General features: G+C 43.8%; 1 protein-coding gene across 1 annotated transcript in view; it reads right to left on the bottom strand.

Annotated features, from left to right (window-relative positions):
* The window catches only part of LOC115086658 (cullin-9-like), a 582,584-nt gene that overhangs the window by 477,762 nt on the left and 78,921 nt on the right, over positions 1–25,901 (bottom strand). The window contains exons 6-7 of the mRNA XM_029592817.1: positions 22,783–22,973; positions 12,996–13,374 (exon numbers count right to left, since the gene is read on the bottom strand). Of these exons, the coding sequence (XP_029448677.1) occupies positions 12,996–13,374; positions 22,783–22,973 (570 nt within the window). The remainder of the gene's footprint in view (positions 1–12,995; positions 13,375–22,782; positions 22,974–25,901) is intronic.

Genomic DNA, 25,901 nt, shown 5'->3' with positions numbered 1-25,901 from the left:
CGGGGTTCACTTGTAAAAAAAAAAGAAGATAGGCTCCTGAGGTTCTTCTGCCGCCATGCCTCGCGGCGGGCAGTGTGCGGCGGCAGTGGGGGGACACACCCGCGTCTCTCCCTTGCCAGCACTTGCTCCCGCTGCATCTCCAGAGGGGAAAGCAGATCGGGGAGCACACAGGGGGCCACAGATAGGCAGCAATCCTCCCCGATTACCGTGGGGGAAGCCGAACAGCCGGACAGTGCCTTCCCAATTTCGGAGGGAACAGCGGCCATTTTCTCTACCTTTGCTGCTGCGTCTGACAGGGCTTGCAGGGATGCTGCCCTGCCCCCACCGCTGTCGACGGCTGATCGAAGGCCCACAGAGCCCCAGGGGCTGAGGAGGAAGACCTCCTGCAGCAGGGTCCACAAGAATCTGTGGATTTCCCCCAGATTTCATTCTGCTAACAATTGGTTCAGGAACCGACGAGAGAGGAAGCAATTTTAGATCTAATTCTCAGTGGAGCACAGGACTTGGTGAGAGAGGTAACGGTGGTGGGGCCACTTGGCAATAGTGATCATAATATGATCAAATTTGATTTAATGACTGGAAAAGGAACAGTGTGCAAATCCAAGGCTCTCGTGCTAAACTTTCAAAAGGGAAACTTTGATAAAATGAGAAAAATTGTTAGAAAAAAACTGAAAGGAGCAGCTACAAAAGTAAAAAATGTCCAAGAGGCGTGGTCATTGTTAAAAAATACCATTCTAGAAGCACAATCCAGATGTATTCCACACATTAAGAAAGGTGGAAAGAAGGCAAAACGATTACCGGCATGGTTAAAAGGGGAGGTGAAAGAAGCTATTTTAGCCAAAAGATCTTCATTCAAAAATTGGAAGAAGGATCCAACAGAAGAAAATAGGATAAAGCATAAACATTGGCAAGTTAAATGTAAGACATTGATAAGACAGGCTAAGAGAGAATTTGAAAAGAAGTTGGCTGTAGAGGCAAAAACTCACAGTAAAAACTTTTTAAATATATCCGAAGCAGAAAGCCTGTGAGGGAGTCAGTTGGACCGTTAGATGATCGAGGGGTTAAAGGGGCACTTAGAGAAGATAAGGCCATCGCGGAAAGACTAAATGATTTCTTTGCTTCGGAGTTTACTGAAGAGGATGTTGGGGAGGTACCCGTAATGGAGAAGGTTTTCATGGGTAATGATTCAGATGGACTGAATCAAATCACGGTGAACCTAGAAGATGTGGTAGGCCTGATTGACAAACTGAAGAGTAGTAAATCACCTGGACCGGATGGTATACACCCCAGAGTTCTGAAGGAACTAAAAAATGAAATTTCAGACCTATTAGTAAAAATTTGTAACTTATCATTAAAATCATCCATTGTACCTGAAGACTGGAGGATAGCAAATGTAACCCCAATATTTAAAAAGGGCTCCAGGGGCGATCCGGGAAACTACAGACCGGTTAGCCTGACTTCAGTGCCAGGAAAAATAGTGGAAAGTGTTCTAAACATCAAAATCACAGAACATATAGAAAGACATGGTTTAATGGAACAAAGTCAGCATGGCTTTACCCAGGGCAAGTCTTGCCTCACAAATCTGCTTCACTTTTTTGAAGGAGTTAATAAACATGTGGATAAAGGTGAACCGGTAGATATAGTATACTTGGATTTTCAGAAGGCGTTTGACAAAGTTCCTCATGAGAGGCTTCTAGGAAAAGTAAAAAGTCATGGGATAGGTGGCGATGTCCTTTCGTGGATTGCAAACTGGCTAAAAGACAGGAAACAGAGAGTAGGATTAAATGGGCAATTTTCTCAGTGGAAGGGAGTGGACAGTGGAGTGCCTCAGGGATCTGTATTGGGACCCTTACTGTTCAATATATTTATAAATGATCTGGAAAGAAATACGACGAGTGAGATAATCAAATTTGCAGATGACACAAAATTGTGCAGAGTAGTTAAATCACAAGCAGATTGTGATAAATTGCAGGAAGACCTTGTGAGACTGGAAAATTGGGCATCCAAATGGCAGATGAAATTTAATGTGGATAAGTGCAAGGTGATGCATATAGGGAAAAATAACCCATGCTATAATTACACGATGTTGGGTTCCATATTAGGTGCTACAACCCAAGAAAGAGATCTAGGTGTCATAGTGGATAACACATTGAAATCGTCGGTTCAGTGTGCTGCGGCAGTCAAAAAAGCAAACAGAATGTTGGGAATTATTAGAAAAGGAATGATGAATAAAACAGAAAAAGTCATAATGCCTCTGTATCGCTCCATGGTGAGACCGCACCTTGAATACTGTGTACAATTCTGGTCGCCGCATCTCAAAAAAGATATAATTGCGATGGAGAAGGTACAGAGAAGGGCTACCAAAATGATAAGGGGAATGGAACAACTACCCTATGAGGAAAGACTAAAGAGGTTAGGACTTTTCAGCTTGGAGAAGAGACGACTGAGGGGGGATATGATAGAGGTGTTTAAAATCATGAGAGGTCTAGAACGGGTAGATGTGAATCGGTTATTTACTCTTTCGGATAGTAGAAGGACTAGGGGACACTCCATGAAGTTAGCATGGGGCACATTTAAAACTAATCGGAGAAAGTTCTTTTTTACTCAACGCACAATTAAACTCTGGAATTTGTTGCCAGAGAATGTGGTTCGTGCAGTTAGTATAGCTGTGTTTAAAAAAGGATTGGATAAGTTCTTGGAGGAGAAGTCCATTACCTGCTATTAAGTTCACTTAGAGAATAGCCACTGCCATTAGCAATGGTTACATGGAATAGACTTAGTTTTTGGGTACTTGCCAGGTTCTTATGGCCTGGATTGGCCACTGTTGGAAACAGGATGCTGGGCTTGATGGACCCTTGGTCTGACCCAGTATGGCATTTTCTTATGTTCTTATGGCAAAAAGGGCAGCTTGATGTCACCATTCCAAGCCACTGGACCTGCAGGAGCCAGCTGAGGCCAAGAGACTGCGCTTCTCTCGATCTGGCGGAGCAACCAGAGTTCGGAGAGTGTTGGCTTGTCAGTTGATCCAGGGGAAGGCTGATGATAGCTCAGATTCCCTGGTGGCAGATCCATCCAGGGTAGATCCTCTTTTGGACGGCGTGGACCCAGATGAGGCACAGGATCAAGCTCCCTCGGTGGAGGGGGATGATCCGAAAGTAGTCCGCCTTTTCCGTTGGGAGGAACTGTGGCCCTTAATACCATGTGCTCTTAATGAACTAGGTATTAAAGAGCCCCAAGCAGATTAAGAACACAAGGGAATGGATCTAGTCATGCGGTGCCTGAGGGGGGCCGACCAAAACGTTTCCTTTCCACAAGTCAGTGAAGGAGTTAGTACTTCGGGAGCGGGAGACTCCAGATACAGGCTTGAAGGTTGGCAGAGCGATGGAGAAGTTGAAGGAGTTAATAAACATGTGGATAAAGGTGAACCGGTAGATATAGTATACTTGGATTTTCAGAAGGCGTTTGACAAAGTTCCTCATGAGAGGCTTCTATGAAAATTAAAAAGTCATGGGATAGGAGGCGATGTCCTTTCGTGGATTACAAACTGGTTAAAAGACAGGAAACAGAGAGTAGGATTGAATGGGCAATTTTCTCAGTGGAAGGGAGTGGACTGCCTCAGGGATCTGTATTGGGACCCTTACTTTTCAATATATTTATAAATGATCTGGAAAGAAATACGACGAGTGAGATAATCAAATTTGCAGATGACACAAAATTGTTCAGAGTAGTTAAATCACAAGCAGATTGTGATAAATTGCAGGAAGACCTTGTGAGACTGGAAAATTGGGCATCCAAATGGCAGATGAAATTTAATGTGGATAAGTGCAAGGTGATGCATATAGGGAAAAACAACCCATGCTATAGTTACACAATGTTGGGTTCCATATTAGGTGCTACAACCCAAGAAAGAGATCTAGGTGTCATAGTGGATAACACATTGAAGTCGTCGGCTCAGTGTGCTGCGGCAGTCAAAAAAGCAAACAGAATGTTGGGAATTATTAGAAAGGGAATGGTGAACAAAACGGAAAATGTCATAATGCCTCTGTATCGCTCCATGGTGAGACCGCACCTTGAATACTACTGTGTACAATTCTGGTCGCCGCATCTCAAAAAAGATATAATTGCGATGGAGAAGGTACAGAGAAGGGCGACCAAAATGATAAGGGGAATGGAACAGCTCCCCTATGAGGAAAGACTAAAGAGGTTAGGACTTTTCAGCTTGGAGAAGAGACGACTGAGGGGGATATGATAGAGGTGTTTAAAATCATGAGAGGTCTAGAACGGGTAGATGTGAATCAGTTATTTACTCTTTCGGATAATAGAAAGACTAGGGGGCACTCCATGAAGTTAGCATGTGGCACATTTAAAACTAATCGGAGAAAGTTCTTCTTCACTCAACGCACAATTAAACTCTGGAATTTGTTGCCAGAGGACATGGTTAGTTCAGTTAGTGTAGCTGTGTTTAAAAAAGGATTGGATAAGTTCTTGGAGGAGAAGTCCATTACCTGCTATTAATTAAGTTGACTTAGATAATAACCACCGCTATTACTAGCAACGGTAACATGGAATAGACTTAGTTTTTGGGTACTTGCCAGGTTCTTATGGCCTGGATTGGCCACTGTTGGAAACAGGATGCTGGGCTTGATGGACCCTTGGTCTGACCCAGTATGGCATGTTCTTATGTTCTTAAGCGGGACTCTCGCAGTCCCACCCGGTTTAGGGAAGTTTTGGTACATCCCAGGAGTCTGGACTGATCTAGGTATGTACAGGGAAAGGAAAATTGGTTCTTATCTGTTAATTTTTGTTCCTGTAGTACCACAGATCAGTCCAGAGACCCACCCGGGTTTGGAGAGTCCGCTCGATCTGTGCTATTTGTATATAATCTGAAGTACTTTCAGTTTAATTTTTTGGCTCAGGTGATTGCTGTACATGCTGTTTTTATTTGGTTGTAAGGCTCGTTCAGATTTAGAGTTTTCTCCTCCTCCCCCTGCTTGTTCGGCAGAAGAAGCGGAATAGGTTACTTTGAGTTTTGGTATTATTTTCCATCTTGGCTTGGGTACAGGTCAATACTGATGGACTTACATACCAGGTTAAGTTACAGTACATAAGAACATGCCATACTGGGTCAGACCAAGGGTCCATCAAGCCCAGCATCCTGTTTCCAACAGTGGCCAATCCAGGCCATAAGAACCTGGCAAGTACCCGAAAACTAAGTCTATTCCATGTTACCATTGCTAATGGCAGTGGCTATTATCTAAGTGAACTTAATAGCAGGTAATGGACTTCTCTTCCAAGAACTTATCCAATCCTTTTTTAAACACAGCTATACTAACTGCACTAACCACGTTTAGGCACCATGGAAGACATGCTTTTTGCACCATGGGACGCAAATGTTTGACCCCTTGTAAAAAAAAATGCACCACATCCGGATGTGCTGCCAGAGACACACCGTGCCTCTTGCCCCTAAGGCATCCCAAGGCAGCCACCTGGACCCATAACGAGTTGAAAGCCAAACCTTTTACCAACCCTTGCTGCAAAAAGGACAAAATGTGAGCCACCGATGCTTGAAAAGGATCCACACTTTGTTCCTTGCACCAAATCTCGAACACCTTCCACACCCAGAGAGTTGTAACAGAATGGTAACAACGTCCTCCAGATACCCCTTTTCTCTCAGGTGCTTTCTCTCAAAAGCGAAGCCACGAGAGAGAGAAGCCGCCTGATCCAAAAATATAGGACCCTGGTGGAGCAGGTTGTGAAGATGAGCCAGAAATAGCGGGCCGTCCACTGCGAGATTGACTAAATCCACGAACCACGGCCATCAAGGCCATTCCGGTGCCACCAGAACCGACTTGCCCCGAATGAAGCTCTATCCTTCGCAAAACTTTGCCTACCAGGGGCCATGGCGGGAACACATATAGGAAATTCCCTGTGGCCACGGGAGGACCAAGTCATCGACTCCTTCTGCCCCGTGCTCTCTCCTTCGACTGAAGAACTTCGGAGCCTTGGCATTCTTCTGCGCTGCCTGAGATCCATACACGGTACGCATGCACCACCTGCAACTAATCAGTAACATGGCTTCCTCTGACAACTTCCACTCCCCGGGTTCCAACTGTTGGCGACTGAGGAAATCCACCTGGACATTGTCCAACCCCACTATGTGGGAAGCTGTCAGCATCTCCAGGTGGCGCTCTGCCCGGTGGACTAACTCTTGGGCCTCCTGCATCACTGCCTGACTGGCATTGTCTGATAATACTCTCACTGGCCTGCCCTGAACAAGAGTCAAAAAGGCCTGCACTGCTCTAGTCTCTAGATAGTTGACGGACCATGATGTATCCGCTGGAGACCAAAGTCCCTGCGCCAATTTAGCCTGACACACAGCCCCCCAACCAGACAGGCTGGTGTCTGTTGTGACCATGATCCAATTCAGAACCTTCAAGGCCATCTCACGGCTCAAATTGTCCTGACCAATCCAGACCTAACCTGGCACTTTCCGTAAGAGGCAGTGGCAGATAAAATTGCTCCGAAACTAAATTCCACCTGGAGAGCAAGGCCGACTGAAGAGGTCACCTATGAGCGAAAGCCCAAGGGACCAATTCCAAAATGGAAGCCATAGACCCAAGAAACTGCAGATAATCTCAGACCCTGGGAAGCGGACTGCTTAGCGATCTGCCAATCTGTCCAGAGTTTGACAATCTGCTTTTTGGTGAGAAAAACTCTCCTAAGCCTGGTGTTGAAGCGTGCTCCCAGGAACTCTAGAACTTGAGACGGCACCAGCTGGCTTTTGGGGAAATTTACAACCCAGCCTAGGCACTGTAAGCGCTGCAGCACTACTGTCACTGACTGATAACAAAGGTCCTTTGACTTTGTGCAAATCAACCAGTCGTCTAAATACGGGTGGACCAGGACACCCTCCTGCCAAAGAGCTGCTGCTACTACTACCACCATCACTTTTGTAAAGGTCCTCAGCAATGTTGCCAACTGGAATGGCAGGGCACAAAACTAAAAATGATTTCCGAGGATCATGAACCTAAGAAACCTTTGATGGTCCAGATGAATTGGAATGTGGAGATAAGACCTCGGTCAAATCTAGAGACGCCAAAAACTCCCCCTTGTGCACTGCAGCTATCACTGACCTCAACGTTTCCATCCAAAAATGAAGTACCTTGAGCGCCAGATTCATCTTCTTTAAATCCAAAATTGGATGAAAGATGCCGTCGTCCTTTGGGACTACAAAATAAATGGAATACCTTCCTGATCCCCATTCCTTCACCGGTATCGGTATGATGGCCCCCAACAGACGTAGATGGTTTCCCGAACCACTCATTTTTTCTGCTCGTAAGTGCAAGGGGACCTCATGAACAAATCATTTAACTGCCGAGTAAATTCTAAAGCGTAACTGTGTTCTATCATGCTTAGGACCTACTGATCTTGGCCCACTCCTCGAGAAAGGATGTTAACCAACCTCCAATGCGTAAAACAGAGGAGCATGCTGGTCTCGCTTCATTGGGAGGACCTGGCACCGGGGGCTCCCTGACTGGAACCATTTCTGACCAGTCTATGGCCTCGATAGGACTGGTTCCATGACTGCTGCCTCCCAGCCCCTTGTCTCTGACCTCCACCCAAAGGACGAGACTGATGGGGATGCTGGCTCGACCGGAAACAAGCCTTGTCGCAGAAAAGCCTTGCCAAGCTTTGGCTTGTCCTCTGGCAACTTGTGCCCTTTTGTCTTTCCAAGAAGCTTCACCAAAAAGCTTCTCCAAAAAGCAGCTTCCCCTTAAACGGTAGCGATCCCAGCTGAGACTTAGACCAAACATCCACAGACCAGTTCCTTAACCACAGAAGCCTTCTAGTGGAAACCGTGGACATCACCGAACGTTGTCAACCTCAAACAAGTGAACTGGCCAATCCTTTGTCGAGACCAGGAGTCAGTAAGAGGTTAAGAACATAAGAACATAAGAAATTGCCATGCTGGATCAGACCAAGGGTCCATCAAGCCCAGCATCCTGTTTCCAACAGAGGCCAAACCAGGCCACAAGAACCTGGCAATTACCCAAACACCAAGAAGATCCCATGCTACTGATGCAATTAATAGCAGTGGCTATTCCCTAAGTAAACTTGATTAATAGCAGTTAATGGACTTCTCTTCCAAGAACTTATCCAAACCTTTTTTGAACCCAGCTACACTAACTGCACTAACCACATCCTCTGGCAACAAATTCCAGAGCTTTATTGTGCGTTGAGTGAAAAAGAATTTTCTCCGATTAGTCTTTAATGTGCTACTTGCTAACTTCATGGAATGCCCCCTAGTCCTTCTATTATTCGAAAGTGTAAATAACCGAGTCACATCTACTCGTTCAAGACCTCTCATGATCTTAAAGACCTCTATGATATCCCCCCTCAGCCGTCTCTTCTCCAAGCTGAAAAGCCCTAACCTCTTCAGCCTTTCCTCATAGGGGAGCTGTTCCATCCCCTTTATCATTTTGGTTGCCCTTCTCTGTACCTTCTCCATTGCAACTATATCTTTTTTGAGATACGGCGACCAGAATTGTATACAGTATTCAAGGTGTGGTCTCACCATGGAGCGATATAGAGGCATTATGACATTTTCTGTTTTATTAACCATTCCCTTCCTAATAATTCCTAACATTCTATTTGCTTTTTTGACTGCTGCAGCACACTGAGCCGACGATTTCAATGTAGTATCTACTATTTATTTATTATTTATTTATTTCGGATTTTTATATACCGACATTCTCAATACAAGTATCGAATCAGGTCGGTTTACATATAACAAAACTTTCGCACAAATGGCGTTACATGGAACAGCGTTTCTTAACATATAACGTATAACATATAGCATTTAGCATATAACCTATAACATATAGATATTAATAATAAATTAAATTAAATATTACATAGATAATAATAATAGTAACTCGTCAACAGGACGTAGGTAAATATTCGGCATGTTTATAGCGAGAATAAATATCTAGAAAAAAATTAAAGGGTAGACTAAATTGAGATTTGAGGGTGCACAGACCATGTTGATGTGCAAAGTATGCGAGAAATCCATGAGTTAAGGAAGACAGATGAATCAGAGAAGAAGTCTTTAAGAAGTCTTTAAGAAGTCTTTAAGGTGAGAAGTTCAGATCTGACGTAGTTGAGTCTTGATGGGGGGTAAAGGTGAAACTGGATCTGGTGTTGAGCTATTTTTCTTTTGGCCGGTGTCTAAGTAAACTTGTGATTCTGTATATGTTTGCCTGAAAAGCCACGTTTTTAGATTTTTCTTAAAAGTTAGATGGCAGGTCTCTTGGCGTAGATCTGGCGGTAGTGAGTTCCAGAGTGTGGGTCCGGCTGTTGAGAGTGCTCGTTTTGTTAATGTGGTTTTGATCGGGGGAGCATATAAGGAACCTTTGTAGTTGTGCCTGATGGGTCTTTGAGACGTGTGAAGGCGGAGAAGCGAATTTAGATTTAGGTGGGCGATGCCCATTATGTCCTTGTGGATCATTGATAGAGTCTTGTAGGTGATTCTAGCTTTTATAGGAAGCCAGTGTAGGCTGTAAAGAATAGGTGTTATGTGGGCTCTTTTATTAGTGTTGGTGAGTAGCCTTGCTGCTGCATTCTGCACCATCTGTAATGGTCTGGTGGATAAAGCTGGGAGACCTAGCAGTAGAGAGTTGCAGTAGTCCAGCTTAGACAGAATTAAAGACTGGACTACTAGTCGGAAGTCGCTGAAGTGAAGAAGAGGTTTGAGATTTTTCAGCACTTGGAGTTTGTAATAGCATTCTTTAGTTGTGTTGGTTATAAAGGATTTTAGGTTAAATTTGTTGTCAAGACGCACCCCCAGGTCTCTGACGGAGGTGGAGAGGTTAGTGATTGGATTTGAGAATTGAGTTACGCTTTGAAAGTTGGTAAGGGTGTGATTTTCGTCTGGTGAGATGATGAGGATTTCTGTCTTGTTTGGGTTAAGTATGAGGTTCAAGCTGGATAGGAGAGAGTTGATGGTTTGTAAGCAGATATTCCAATGCGCCCAAGTTTTTTGTAGTGATTCTGTGATGGGCATGAGAATCTGAATGTCATCAGCGAAAATATAGTGTTTTAGCTTGAGGTTAGAGAGTAAGTGGCAGAGTGGGAGCAAGTAAATATTAAATAGCGTAGGAGAGAGAGATGATCCTTGTGGTACTCCTCGAGTTGATTTGATAGGTTGCGATTCTTCATTGTTGATTTTTACTTTGTAGAATCTATTATCCAGGAACGATTGGAACCAGCTATGTGCTTCTCCTTGAATTCCAATGTCGGATAGTCGCTCGAGTAGTATGGTATGGTTGACTGTGTCGAATGCGGCGGATAGGTCAAGAAGAGCGAGGAGGTAAGGTTGTTTTTTTTCCAGATTAAGAAGTATGGTGTCGGATAACGATGTTAGGAGTGCTTCAGTGTTTTGTGATTTCCTGAAGCCGAATTGGAAAGGGGAGAGAATGTTGTTATCCTCCAGGTATTCCGACAATTGTTTGTTGACGAATCTTTCCATCACTCTTGAAATAAGGGGAAGGTTAGCGATAGGTCGGAAATTTGCAGGGTCATCCGTTGAAAGGTTTGGTTTTTTTAGTAACGGTTTCAAAACTGCTATTTTGAGTTGGTCTGGGACCTTTCCTTGTATTAAGGAGCAGTTGATGATGTCTGATATGGGTTTAGAAATGGTGTTTGGGGTCGCTAGGAGAAGATTGGAGGGTATAGTATCCAGAGGATGGGAAGATGGTTTGAGCTTCTTGAGGATAAGTTCGATTTCTAACGATGAAGGAGTTTCGAACGATGAAAGGCTGTATTCTTTGATAAATGGTGTGGTTGTCAGCTGTAGTACTGTTTTTTGTTGGGTAAGGATAGGCTTGAGGAGGTTGGTGATCTTTTTGTCAAAGTAAATTGCTAGTTCCTCAGCTTTGTTTGCTGCTAGTTCATCTGGAATGCTAGGAGGAGTAGGTTTTGTTAGGGAAGATACAAATGAGAATAGAGCTTTTGGGTCCAGTGCAAAGTTGTGAATTTTTTTTGCAAAGAAGTCTTTTTTGGCTTTTAGGATGGCTAATCTGTATGTGTTAAGATGGGATTTGTAAATTCGCGTTGTGATGGTGGACGGAGATTTGCGCCAGCTGTTTTCTTTTTTCCGGAGTTCTTGTTTGAGGGTTTTGAGTGTTGGAGTGTACCACGGTTGTCTTTTTGCTTGGGGTGGTTTTAAGGATTTGGTGGTAGCGGGACAGGTAAGATCGGCAATCTTGTTTGTAATATTGAGCCAGGAGGTAATAGCTGAGGATGCGTCTGTTAAATCCAGTCGGTCGAGTTCTGTGGAAAGTAAGTTACTAAGATTGTCTATGGGGCAGGGTTTCCTGTAACGTATAGTGGTTACTGGATATATGGGACGAGGCTGGTCTGAAATTTGAAGTTCTGCCGAGATGACGTGGTGGTCCGACCAAGGGACTGGGACGCAGGTAGGGTTATTGGTTGGTGATATGCCATTGTTGAGAAAGATCAGGTCGAGTGTGTGTCCTGCTTTGTGCGTGGGATCTTTGACTATCTGGTTGAAGCCTAAGTGGTTGAGAGCTGAGAGAAGGATATCACAGTTATGAGTTAGTGGTGTGTTATTTACATGTAAGTTGAAATCTCCCATCAAAATAGCTGGTTTGTCCTGTTTGCAATGTTTTGTTGTGAACTCAATTAGAGGTGAAGGGTCTGTGTCTAAAGTTCCAGGTGGTGAGTAGACTAAAGCTATTTGTAGATGGTCCGAATTGAAGAAGGCAATTTCAGTCTTGTTTATTGTGGTAGATAATTGGAGTGAGAGCCCTAGGCCCTCTATGACGCCTAGATCTCTTTCTTGGGTGGTAGCTCTTAATATGGAACCTAACAACGTGTAACTACAGCAAGAGTTATTTTTCCCTATATGCAACACCTTGCACTTGTCCACATTAAATTTCATCTGCCGTTTGGATGCCCAATCTTCCAGTCTTGCAAGGTCCTCCTGTAATGTATCACAGTCTGCTTGTGATTTAACTACTCTGAATAATTTTGTATCATCCGCAAATTTGATAACGTCACTCGTCGTATTCCTTTCCAGATCATTTATATATATATATTGAAAAGCACCGGTCCAAGTACAGATCCCTGAGGCACTCCACTGTTTACCCTTTTCCACTGAGAAAATTGACCATTTAGTCCTACTCTCTGTTTCCTGTCTTTTAACCAGTTTGTAATCCACGAAAGGACATCGCCTCCTATCCCATGACTTTTTAATTTTCGTAGAAGTCTCTCATGAGGGACTTTGTCAAACGCCTTCTGAAAATCCAAATACACTACATCTACCGGTTCACCTTTATCCACATGTTTATTAACCCCTTCAAAAAAATGAAGCAGATTTGTTAGACAAGACTTCCCTTGGGTAAATCCATGCTGACTATGTTCCATTAAATCATATCTTTCTATATGCTCTATAATTTTGATCTTGAGAATAGTTTCCACTATTTTTCCCAGCACTGAAGTCAGGCTCACTGGTCTATAGTTACCTGGTTTGTCCCTGGAGCCTTTTTTAAATATTGGGGTTACATTGGCCACCCGCCAGTCTTCAGGTACAATGGATGATTTTAATGATAGGTTCAGCGATAGGTGACTAGTCAGCTGATTATAAATTAATTGGTCATATTTTTGAGAGTAAGGGTGGCAAGCACTGACCAGCTAGGTTTAAGAGAACCTACTTCTGAAGAAAATGCATCTTAATTAGAAATACCTCCAGCTGAAGCCTGAGCCTGGGAAGACTCCTGTCAGGCCCTTGTGTCTTACTGTTTCCAAACTTGTGTTTTCCAGTTGAAAATATTTCTGATGCACAGATTACAGATACAGTTACAAGCATTTTCTACTCATATGGTTCCAGTTGATAAGATTTTGCTCCCTTTTTATAATGATAAAAATTAATACAAAATCTCTTGCTCTAAAATAAAGTTTTTCCTCTCCTGTACCTTTGGTTGTCTCCTCCCCCACCTCTGGAAGCTGAAATCCCTCTGCTTTGAAAAGCTCTTGGAAGAGCTCCAGGTCTGTTTTCTCTGCCGTGGGAGGAGGTAAAGGAAAGTTGTCAGCAGCAGGAGCTTCCTTCTTTGGTTTCTTGGATACTCCAGACAAGGGGCTCCCCAGTCCAGTATAATCTGCAGAGGTCATGACCCCATTCAGGCAGTCCTGCTCAGGGCCTCCTTGGCTGATGTATCTGATGTAGATGTGGGAATTGTGCAGGTCCGTCAAAGTAAAGCCCTGGCAGTGCTGGTTCAGGAACTGCAGAACTTTCTGTGCCAGCTCTACAGGTACCGACAGCTGGATCAGGGCTTCTTCAGTCAACTCTGACAGCTGCAAAAACAAGGACATGAATTATTTTGTACAAAGCAGAGACGTCTACAAAGAAGAATTCTTCCAATGTCACCAGTCTATTGCAGCAAGAATTAGAAAACTCTACAGCATTTACATACAATTAATATGCATTTACATATGTATATATATATATCTAACCTATATACCCCTCTACATTAAAGACTCTGAATTAATGACTTGAAACAATGCAAGCAAACACTACAGCGTTAGCTAAGAATGCTTGGCATACAGAGGGTAACTTTCAAACTACTCTTTGATGGGCCCATATTCAAGCATATATGGCTACGTGGAGATCTACTATTTATTTTATTGCCAAACTTACAGTCTGCATAGTCCAAATCATCAAAGCAAATCACAAGAAACAGACAATATCATCAAAAAATAAATAAAACGCAAACACTTCAATAAAAACACAAATACAAAAATTAAAAACAATTAATACATAAAATAAGTAAAACAATCAAAATAGAACATAAAACATAAAAGCTGCATAAAAGTGCCAAAACTATCCTGCAATATTACGTCACAATCCATCTGCTAAACCAGCAACAATATACAGCCATACTACATACTAAAGTATTTTATAAACTGCACATAGTAGGTAGGTATAGATTATAAAATACATGCATGTGAACACACTAAAATATGCATGTATGTTTCCTTACGTGTAAATATTACTAATGCAATGAAAGCACAATTTTCCTACCTTTTTTAAAAACATACTTGTGTATATTTTATGCATGAAAAAAATAGCGACTTCCTGGAGAAGGACTGGGTGAACTGGTTTCACCAAACTGGTGACTCGTTACACATGTGCCTGTTTTATGCATGGAACTCAGTATATTTTAAAACAGGCACATGTGTAACGAGTCACCAGTTTGGTGAAACCAGTTCACCCAGTCCTTCTCCAGGTCACTGAGAACCTCCTAGTTCTTCACTTTGCACTCGCTCCAAACCTCCCATCCAACCAATAGTAAACAATAAACGAGTCTGATATCAACTGTGCAAGATAATTACATTTAAAACTAGACAGCCCTTTTTTGCACATGTAAATGCGCTCGCGAGACTGGAAAATATGCACGTATATTTGCTGTTTATAAAACAGCGTGCACACAAGTACAAACCACTTACACACATATATGCTAATTTTACACTTGTAAATGCAGCGTAAGACCTGCAGAGAATGCAGGTGGAAGACAGGATGGCAGAGAAACTGGAGTTACAGATTAGGAGAGACTCCAAGAAACTAATGATTATACAGCAAAATTCCAATCATTTCTTTTCATTTATTACTTATATATTGCACTAATCAGACCAATCTGGAACGCCATACCCCCGGACCTCCAGCAAGAAACTTGTCTCCTAACTTTTAAAAAGAAACTCAAGACATGGTTGTTCGGTCAAGCCTTCCCCTATCCCTAAACTAGCATTTCGTTTGCATAATCTACCTAGCATTTCTTATGCAAAACCTAGACAAGCCTTACTTTCGCATAAACATGACACAGATTAGAGACAGGCCACTCTAGCCTCCCTAAAGACATCTCAGTATTTAGTATTTAGCTCTCCCTCTCTTCTTTTCCATTCCCAGTTGTATTCCCTTGTTTTATTGTAACTTTTACTTCATCTGGTTATGGTTTAATGTTTATTGTTAAGATCTTTGTTCTCTGTAAACCGAGTTGATTTGCATCAAGAAAGTCGGTATATAAAAGCTCTAAATAAATAAATAATAAATAAATAAATAATACAGCTGCTCAAGGTGGTTTACAACATTTTTAATATAAATTAAAATTTTTAATCACTTGACAGAAAGTGGATGATGCATTTAAATCAATCAGCAACACAAGAAAAGCTACACAAACTTTCCTATACAAAAATGATCAATTCTGCATAGGGTCAGTTACTTCAGAGACCAGAACCTGGACGAGAAGCCTGGACATGGGATAAGGCAGTTTGACTGGCCACCAGTTTCTTTACAGTTTGGAAGCCTTTGCAAGTCAGGAGGTCTCCATGAGAGGGGCCTGTGATTTAATAGTTGCTGAAAGTATATGTGTGTGTGTTTAACAAAGCTAAATTCAGACTGAGCTGCATGCCCACGAGGGAGACCTTGAGTCTCAGGACAAAAATCCTCTGGTGGTAATTTCAGGGTGTGCTAGTTTCACTTCTGTTTTCGGTTATAAAGTACCCCAGGTGGAATGTTCCGGTGGAGATACCATTATATAACGTTAATGTTACGGCACAGAGCAACGTCTTCTCTCTACTTTTGACACGGTGAGATGGACTTTCCTTCTATGTCTCCTTGACATCTCCCTTTGACACTGTGGATCACTAAATACTTCTTTCTAGGTTATGCTTGTACTTAAGCATATGCAACACTATATTTTATCCTGTTACCAGATTCTATCAAGTTCAATGTTATTTACTTACTTATGTACTTATTAACCTGCCTTTTAGTTATTAACTGGTTAACCATATTATATACCTTTTCTCAAATTAACTATTTTATGTTTATTTATGTTTATTTATGTTTATTTATGTTTTCTCAAATTAACTATGTTCAATGTAAACCGCTAAATGTTCAATGTAAACCGCTAAATGAAGCGATAGTTACGGTTCCTTAGCGATAGTTTTGGTTCCTTGTAAACCGGGGTGATATGTATACTATAAAGGAACCCCGGTATATAAATTCTTTAAATAAATAAATAAATAAATGCTTGCTTGGGATTTCTGGAGCTGTTCTTTCTTGGTTTATTTCTTATCTCTCTAATGGAACTCAACAAGTTTCTATTCAGTCCCATTCTTCCTCATGGTTTGCTTTACATTCTGGTGTTCCCCAAGGGTTGGCTCTCTCTGCAACCTTGTTTAACATCTATTTAACACCTCTATGTCGTATCCTCTCTAATCTTGGTATTCACTATAAACTTTGTGCTAACGATATACAATTCTTCTTTCCCATTAAAGAAACTTGGGCACCTGTCTATCAACTATCCAACGATGGTTAAGCCATAATAAAGTAGCACTCAATATTTATAAAACTGATATTATAATCTTACCTCGTTTCCCAAACCAAACTATACTCAATAGTTTTCTCAACTCTGATCTCTGATGTGACGTTATTTGCTTCTATTTTGACCACTAGACTGGGAAGGATAATTCCTTATTTAATTGGTTCAAACACAACAGATTTTCATTAGTAAATAGAGCAATGGGTCAATTTTCAAACCCTGGCACACGCAAATACTGAGAGATAGGCGCATGGCCAGGCCCCTTGCACACCAAGCACATTTTCAAAGTAGCCCAGCCACGCTCGTATCTCCCAGTACGCATGGAAGAGACGGGTTTCTAAAAAGGGCAGGGACAAGGTACGTTTTAAGACAAACATTTTTAGGTAAAAGGGAGGAAGGATAGTTTGGGAAGTTCCCTCCCAGTCCATTCCTTTATTGGAGTGGACTGGGAGAGAACTGGGGAAGGCCCGATCGCGTCACCGCGTGCTTTTAAATAAAATCCCCCCTTGTGCGCACAAATGGGCACTCAGGCATGTATGTGCGCAAGGCTATCGGATTTTATAACCTGTGCGTGGTGATGCGCACGTCCTTTTTAAAATGTACCTTTTAGAGTTGAACTGAAAGCTAAGAATTCCGACATCATCCCTCTTTCTAAGAATTCTGACATTCTCTCTCTTAGCCTACATGCTGAGAAGGCATCATCCCTCTTTCTAAGAATTCTGACATTCTCTCTCTTAGCCTACATGCTGAGAAGGCATCATCCCTCTTTCTAAGAATTCGGACATTCTCTCTCTTAGCCTACATGCTGAGAAGGCATCATCCCTCTTTCTAAGGATTCTGACATTCTCTTTCTCAGCCTACATGCTGAGAAGGCATCATCCCTCTTTCTAAGGATTCTGACATTCTCTTTCTTAGCCTACATGCTGAGAAGGCATCATCCCTCTTTCTAAGAATTCTGACGTTCTCTTTCTCAGCCTACATGCTGAGAAGGCATCATCCCTCTTTCTAAGGATTCTGACGTTCTCTTTCTCAGCCTACGTGCTGAGAAGGCATCATCCCTCTTTCTAAGGATTCTGACATTCTCTTTCTCAGCCTACACGCTGAGAAGGCACCATCCCTCTTTCTAAGGATTCTGACATTCTCTTTCTCAGCCTACATGCTGAGAAGGCACCATCCCTCTTTCTAAGGATTCTGACATTCTCTTTCTCAGCCTACATGCGGAGAAGGCATCATCCCTCTTTCTAAGAATTCTGACATTCTCTTTCTCAGCCTACATGCGGAGAAGGCACCATCCCTCTTTCTAAGAATTCTGACATTCTCTCTCTCAGCCTACATGCGGAGAAGGCATCATCCCTCTTTCTAAGGATTCTGACGTTCTCTTTCTTAGCCTACATGTGGAAAAGCATCATCCCTCTTTCTAAGGATTCTGACATTCTCTTTCTTAGCCTACATGCTGAGAAGGCATCATCCCTCTTTCTAAGGATTCTGACATTCTCTTTCTTAGCCTACATGCTGAGAAGGCATCATCCCTCTTTCTAAGAATTCTGACATTCTCTTTCTTAGCCTACATGCTGAGAAGGCATCATCCCTCTTTCTAAGGATTCTGACATTCTCTTTCTTAGCCTACATGCTGAGAAGGCATCATCCCTCTTTCTAAGAATTCTGACATTCTCTTTCTTAGCCTACATGCTGAGAAGGCATCATCCCTCTTTCTAAGAATTCTGACATTCTCTTTCTCAGCCTACATGCGGAGAAGGCACCATCCCTCTTTCTAAGGATTCTGACATTCTCTTTCTTAGCCTACATGTGGAGAAGGCATCATCCCTCTTTCTAAGGATTCTGACATTCTCTTTCTTAGCCTACATGCGGAGAAGGCATCATCCCTCTTTCTAAGGATTCTGACATTCTCTTTCTCAGCCTACATGCTGAGAAGGCACCATCCCTCTTTCTAAGGATTCTGACATTCTCTTTCTTAGCCTACATGCTGAGAAGGCATCATCCCTCTTTCTAAGGATTCTGACATTCTCTTTCTCAGCCTACATGCGGAGAAGGCATCATCCCTCTTTCTAAGGATTCTGACATTCTCTTTCTCAGCCTACATGCGGAGAAGGCATCATCCCTCTTTCTAAGGATTCTGACATTCTCTTTCTCAGCCTACATGCGGAGAAGGCATCATCCCTCTTTCTAAGGATTCTGACGTTCTCTTTCTTAGCCTACATGCGGAGAAGGCATCATCCCTCTTTCTAAGGATTCTGACATTCTCTTTCTCAGCCTACATGCGGAGAAGGCATCATCCCTCTTTCTAAGGATTCTGACATTCTCCTTCTCAGCCTACATGCTGAGAAGGCATCATCCCTCTTTCTAAGGATTCTGACATTCTCTTTCTTAGCCTACATGCTGAGAAGGCATCATCCCTCTTTCGGCTCCTTCTAATTATGGATTTTTGGGGGGGTGAGTTGAGTGGCATACAGGCACTGTACAAATTTCCAAGTGTACAGATTTTGGTGATTGGCCATTCATCTGATTCCTTTCCTCTGTGCAGGGGAACCCTCTGTCATCTTTTGTGTTTCTACTTATTTTAGAACCTTTGGTTATTAAGTTGTGGGAACTGAACGACTTTCAAGGTATTCAGTATCAGGGTCAGGAATTTAAGATTAGCCTGTTTGTAGACGACATGCTATTTATGAGAGATCCGCAAGGGGCTATCCCTAGTGTGGTAGATACATTATCATACTGTGCTCTGTTTTCAGGGTTGAGTATTAATTATTCTATATCTATGGCTTTTCCACTTCATAAAACTTTACCTGATAGGTGGTCTGTCATTTTTCTATGTTACATTTGGCAGCTCACGGTTAAGGCCCTGCAAGCTGCCTCGCTCTCTGCCCCAACATGGCCGGACCCATCCTGCAGTCAGCACACAGCTCTCTGCCCCAATCACCGTCCAAGCATGTCCCAAATGCCACCAATCGTCGCCTTCCCTTAGGCACGTGCACATTTACATGCATTATGTAGGCCTCACAATGGGAAACGTTGAGCAGCGCAGGCCAATGAAAGTCTATTTAAGCAAAAGCTTTGCAGCATTGCCTATTCAGCAACGGGGCTCCTGCCTTAGCAGTGTGAGTTACCTCAAAGTTCCTGGTTCCTGTATCTTGCGTTCCTAATTCCTCGTACAGCCTTGCCTTGTCCTGCTCATTTTGTCCAGTGTTCTCCGTGTGTCTTTATCCACCCTTGGCCTGACTTCTGGATTCTGACCTCTTGCTTGGACCTGACCATGACTGCCTACCGCCTGGACACGACCACCCTTGTCTGCCACCTGCCCTGCCCTTGGCCTGTCTCCAACTCCCTGAGCCTAATGCCTACCCTGACACCAGTGTACCACTGGAGTCTGTCTCTATTCACCGCCCTATTGATCCACCTAAGTCCTGCCAGCCGCCAGACGAGGTGACTGATATAGGTGAAGCTCCAGACTGTCCCCATTCACCTGCTGCCGGCAAAGGCCTTGTAGATTCGCCTTCAAGGCTGCATCAACTACACCTCAGCACAAAGGGATCAAACATGTGCCACCCTTCATGTTCTATTTCACTCAATGTACAATAAAGCTCTGGAATTTGTTGCCAGAGGATGTGGTTAGTGCAGTTAGTGTAGCTGGGTTTAAAAAAGGTTTGTATAAGTTCTTGCAGGAGAAGTCCATTACTGCTATTAATCAATTATTCTTAGGGAATAGCCACTGCTATTAATTGCATCAGTAGCATGGGTTCTTCTTAGTGTTTGGGTAATTGCCAGGTTCTTGTGGCCTGGTTTTGGCCTCTGTTGGAAACAGATGGACCCTTGGTCTGACCCAGCATGACAATTTCTTATGTTCTTATTTCCATGGAAGACAGAACAGTTTACATATCTAGGCAAAGAAATTAGCTAGAACTTACTCAGCTAATTATATTTTGAATATTAGGGATATCATAGAAAATGTGAAGCTCTTAGTTAGTTGGCAAGATTTACCATTGTCTTTATAAGGGAGATGTGTGCTGGTGAAAATCATCGTGCTGCTGAAATTACTGTACCCTCTGCAGATGATTCCTTGCTGGGCTAAGCAAAGTGATATTAATATTTTCAAATCTACTGTAATACAATTTATTTGGCAGGAGAAACCTGCAAAGATAAGTTTTGCCAAGGTGTTACACAATAGGTGGCTGGGGGGTTTGCATTTGCCTGATCTGGAAATTGAATTCTTCACAAGTGTCTCACCATCATCCATAAAACCATTTACAACAGAACACCCATCGATTTACACTACCCACTCACGCTGCACTTCTCTTCTAGACCCATCAGAGAAGCATACAAGGGCTCGCTTCACCCCCCCCCCCAGCCAAATCCACACACCTCTCATCCACCAAAGACCGAGCCTTCTCGACAGCGGCTCCAACCATCTGGAACTCCAAGCCCCCAGATCTTAGACAAGAACCTTGCAGACTGACATTCAGAAAGAAACTCAAGACATGGCTATTTCTACAAGCCTTCCCGGATCTATAACCGCCCCAACTACAATAACTCGCCATGGTTCTCCAGTCGACGTACCCCATCCCTGACTTGGCTTCTGACTATACATTAATTAGTCCCGAGTTTTTTTATGAACTGACACTATTTAGTCAGGAACATATGATATTATTACAGCCCTGAGTATATGATATTTACATATTTGAAATAATCCAGTCCTGAGTACATGTTTTATTATAATCCTGAATATTTGACTAGATATTATTTATTTCTGAGTTAGCCATGTCTCTGGCTCTTCCTCCTCCCAGTTCATGTGCCCCTGTTTTATTGTAACTTTTGTTCACTTGTTCTCTCTTCGCCTATTGTTCATGTCGATGTCAATGTTTTTGCACCATTGTTTCTTGTAAACCGATATGATATGATTGGTATCATGAATGCCGGTATAAAAAAGCCCTAAATAAATAAATAAATCTGCGCTGGTATAACGTGGCATGCCAAATAAGATTAATTGCTGACTTATTGCTGGGTTACAATAAATATGATGTCATTCCTTTATTGGATTCTGAGAAGGAAGCTGTTTCCCTAATCAATCTCCTACATTCTAAGAGTCGGTAGTCTTCATTCAGTTAGTGACTCTTATTTGCTTCATTCTTTGCTTAAAGCTTGGAGGTAGCTATGTAATTTTTGCATGTTGTCTCCCTGTGTCACCTTTTTTGCATTTTATTAATCATTGCCCATTTTCCCTTGGGTCAAGAACTTGGCCCTTTCCATCTGTGGAAGAAGAGAGGCCTGGTTAGGGACTGGGTTCATCTGACACCAATGTTCAACCCAAACTTTCTAAGAATATCCCTAGCACTCACTTTTATGAGATCTCTAGTGGGGCATTTAGACTTGTGCATAAAAGGTATACTTGTCAAATTTAATAAGCTTGCCTGGTGTATAAACGCTTGCGAGATAATGTAGACGTCTCATACTTGTAGACTTTAGCCAATAAATGGTCCGAGGACTTGGGAATTGAGGTAGCAGATTATGATTTATCTAGCCTTTTCCTTTATCTCAATTAACCTCTAATATTTACACTAGAGAAACACAGTTTAAGCTTCTTCATAGGGCTTTTCTTCACAGAAGTAGAGGGTATAGGCTTGGATTTTTTGATACAGATCTGTGTCCGAAATGTCAATGGGACTACGGTACATATTTACCAAGCCAGATCTCCTCTCCCTTCCATTACCCGCTCCTCCAAATACTGACCCTTAACCAGATCTCCCCTCCCTTCCATTACCCGCTCCTCCAAATTCTGACCCTTAACCAGATCTCCCCTCCCTTCCATTACCCGCTCCTCCAAATTCTGACCCTTAACCAGATCTCCTCTCCCTTCCATTACCCGCGCCTCCAAATTCTGACCCTTAACCAGATCTCCCCTCCCTTCCATTACCCGCTCCTCCAAATTCTGACCCTTAATCGGATCTCCTCTCCCTTCCATTACCTGCTCCTCCAAATTCTGACCCTTAACCAGATCTCCTCTCCCTTCCATTACCCGCTCCTCCAAATTCTGACCCTTAACCAGATCTCCCCTCTCTTCCATTACCCGCGCCTCCAAATTCTGACCCTTAACCAGATCTCCTCTCCCTTCTATTACCCGCTCCTCCAAATTCTGACCCTTAACCAGATCTCCTCTCCCTTCCATTACCCACTCCTCCAAATTCTGACCCTTAACCAGATCTCCTCTCCCTTCCATTACCCGCTCCTCCAAATTCTGACCCTTAACCAGATCTCCTCTCCCTTCCATTACCTGCTCCTCCAAATTCTGACCCTTAACCGGATCTCCTCTCCCTTCCATTACCTGCTCCTCCAAATTCTGATCCTGAACCAGATCTCCTCTCCCTTCCATTACCTGCTCCTCCAGATCCTGTCGAATAATGCGATTGACTTCTTGCTGCTCCTGTGGTTCCAGTTTCTTAATAAAGAAGAGGAGCTCCCACCACTCTGACTGGCTGAGGGTCCCAGAGTCCTCCATCACACGGTCCATCAAGTAAGGCAATGAATACAAGTTTCCGTGAGGTTTGTAGTAAAACACCTGTGACACTGCAGAGGAAACACCATGAGACAAAGACATTAGTTCCCAAAAAGACAAATAACCCTAAGAAAAAGAGGCTTGGGAGACTTGAAAGAATTTGTGCTTTACTTCTTCAACAAGATGGACACTAGTCAAGTATTAATAGCCCAGAGCAGCAGCGTTTGAGCTTAAATCGTGCAAGAAAGAAGGGCCTTCATCCCTGTACAGCTGGTCCACAGCTGTGTAACAGAGCAGTAAAGCAGCACAGCATTGGTTACTTCTTTCGGTAGGAGCTACCACTGGGCTCGTGGCCTGGAAGGATTCTGCTAATCTTTGGATAAGAACTCAAATCTGAGAAGCTTCAAGACCACAAGTAATAGGAGCTGTGTTCAGTTATAAAACTCTGATTGCTAAAACAAAGAACAGTTTGAATTAAAAAAAAAAAAAGGAAAAAGCTTCACAAATGCTTTTCATTTCCTTTTTTTTATAACATTTCTTTATTAATTTTTACAACTATATTTACTTATTTAAAGCAATTTATTTCTCACACTCTTCAACATTCAAGGTGGAGTAGAACTGGAAAATTATAAAATAAGTAAAATAAAAACAAATAACATGAAAATACTTATCATTTTGGTTGCCCTTCTCTGTACCCTTCTCCATCGCAATTATATCTTTTTTGAGATGCGGCGATCAGAATTGTACACAGTATTCAAGGTGCGGCCTCACCATGGAGTGATACAGAGGCATTATGACATTTTCCGTTTTATTCACCATTCCTTTTCTAATAAAAGAAAATTATTCCTTACCTGCTAATTTTCGTTCCTGTAGTACCAAGGATCAGTCCAGATGGTGGGTTATGTCCCCCGTCCAGCAGATGGAGTCAGAACAGACTTCGAGGGACGTCACCAGTATAAGCCAGTGCTCCCTCTGCTGGAGCTCAGTATCCCGTATAGCAAAGCCCAAAGGACCCGAAATGGATTGAATCAAGTTACTCAACATACCTGAAAACAGGCACGCAAATGCAATAACAATGAACCGCCAACGAGCGGTAAGAACCCAACTTGTAGGGAGCTGTGCAAAACAGAAACAAGGCACAAACAGCAGGTAACAGAAGATATCGACAGGCATCAGACCCGAGCAGAAGCAAAAAGATCCCCAAGTGGTGGGCGTCTGGACTGATCCTTGGTACTACAGGAACGAAAATTAGCAGGTAAGGAATAATTTTCTTTTCCCTGTACGTACCAGGATCAGTCCAGACGGTGGGATGTACCAAAGCTTCCCTAAACCGGGTGGGCCCCTGAAAGCCCTGCTCGGAGGACCTGGGCACCAAAATGTCCCATGGAGGACGACGCCAGGTGCAGTCGATAATGTCGTGAAAAGGTATGCAGCGACTTCCACGTCGCTGCTCGGCAGATCTCCTGGGAGGAGACGGAGCGAGATTCCGCCCAGGACGCCGCTTGTGAGCGGGTGGAGTGAGCGATAACCCCGCTAGGCGGAATTCGGCCAGCTCCAATGTAGGATAGCGAGATAGCTTCCTTAAGCCATCTCGCAATCGTTGTCTTCGAGGCCTGGTGTCCCTTCTTCGGACCGGACCAGAGAACGAAGAGATGATCGGAGAACCGGAAATCATTGGTCACCTCCAGATAGTGACGCAAGGTGCGCTTAACATCCAAAAGACGAAGAGACCGGGGCTCGCTGGATCCAAAGGACGGAAGTTCCACCGTCTGATTCAAGTGAAAGGCCGAGACTACCTTCGGAAGAAAGGAAGGTACGGTGCGCAGGGAGACTCCGGAATCCATGAACCTGAGATAAGGCTCCCTGCAGGACAACGCTTGTAGCTCCGAGACCCGACGCGCGGAGCAGATGGCCACAAGGAAGACCGCCTTTAGAGTCAGATCCTTAAGGGTCGCTCCACGTATCGGTTCAAAAGGCGCCCCTGACAAAGCCCGAAGCACCAGGTTGAGGCTCCAGGAGGGACAAGGATCCTGTACAGGAGGGCGTACATGCTTGACCCCCTTGAGAAAACGGGCAAAGTCCAGTTGCAGGAGAAGAGAGCCTTCCGCTCGCACGAAGGAACTCAGGGCCGACACCTGGACTCGTAGGGAATTATAGGCGAGTCCCTTATCCAGACCATCTTGAAGGAACTGCAGAATCGCCGGAACCGACACCTCCGTGGGTCGGATCCCCCTGGAAGAGCACCAGACGTCGAAAGTTCTCCAAACGCACATAAGCAACAGAAGTAGAAGACTTCCGGGCCCGCAGCATAGTAGAAACTACCGCCTCAGGGTAGCCCCTGCGTCGAAGGCGGCGCCGTTCAAAAGCCATGCCGCAAGACAGAAGAGTTCGGCCTGGTCGAAATATACTGGACCCTGGCGCAGTAGCCGAGGAAGATGACCGAGCCGAAGCGGGCCGTCCACCGCCAGCTGGAGAAGGTCCGCAAACCACGGCCTGCGCGGCCACTCTGGAGCAACGAGTACCACAGGACCTTGATGCTTTTCTATCCTGCGGAGCGTTTTGCCCACCAAGGGCCACGGAGGAAAGACGTAGAGCAGCCGACGGGTCGGCCAAGGGAGGGCTAGGGCATCCACCCCCTCCACGCTGCGTTCCCTCCGGCGACTGAAAAACCGAGGTGCCTTGGCGTTGGCGGCCGTGGCCATCAGATCGAAATGCGGTGCGCCCCACCGCCGAATCACCAACCGCATCGCCTCGTCGGAGAGCTCCCATTCACCGCGGTCCAGTTGTTGACGACTGAGAAAGTCTGCCTGGATATTGTCCACTCCGGCGATGTGAGAAGCTGCAATCCTGACTAGATGCCTTTCCGCCCACTCCATTAGGGGGGTCGACTCTAGGGAGACATGTTTGCTTCTTGTGCCTCCCTGTCGGTTGATATAGGCCACCGTGGTGGCGTTGTCGGAGAGGATTCGTACTTCTTTGTTCCGCACCAGGGGGAGGAA

The sequence above is a fragment of the Rhinatrema bivittatum genome, chromosome 3 (assembly GCF_901001135.1).
Source record: "Rhinatrema bivittatum chromosome 3, aRhiBiv1.1, whole genome shotgun sequence".
Taxonomy (NCBI): Eukaryota; Metazoa; Chordata; class Amphibia; order Gymnophiona; family Rhinatrematidae; genus Rhinatrema; species Rhinatrema bivittatum.
Note: the sequence above shows the minus strand (reverse complement) of the source record. Positions and strands in the feature narration are given on the sequence as shown.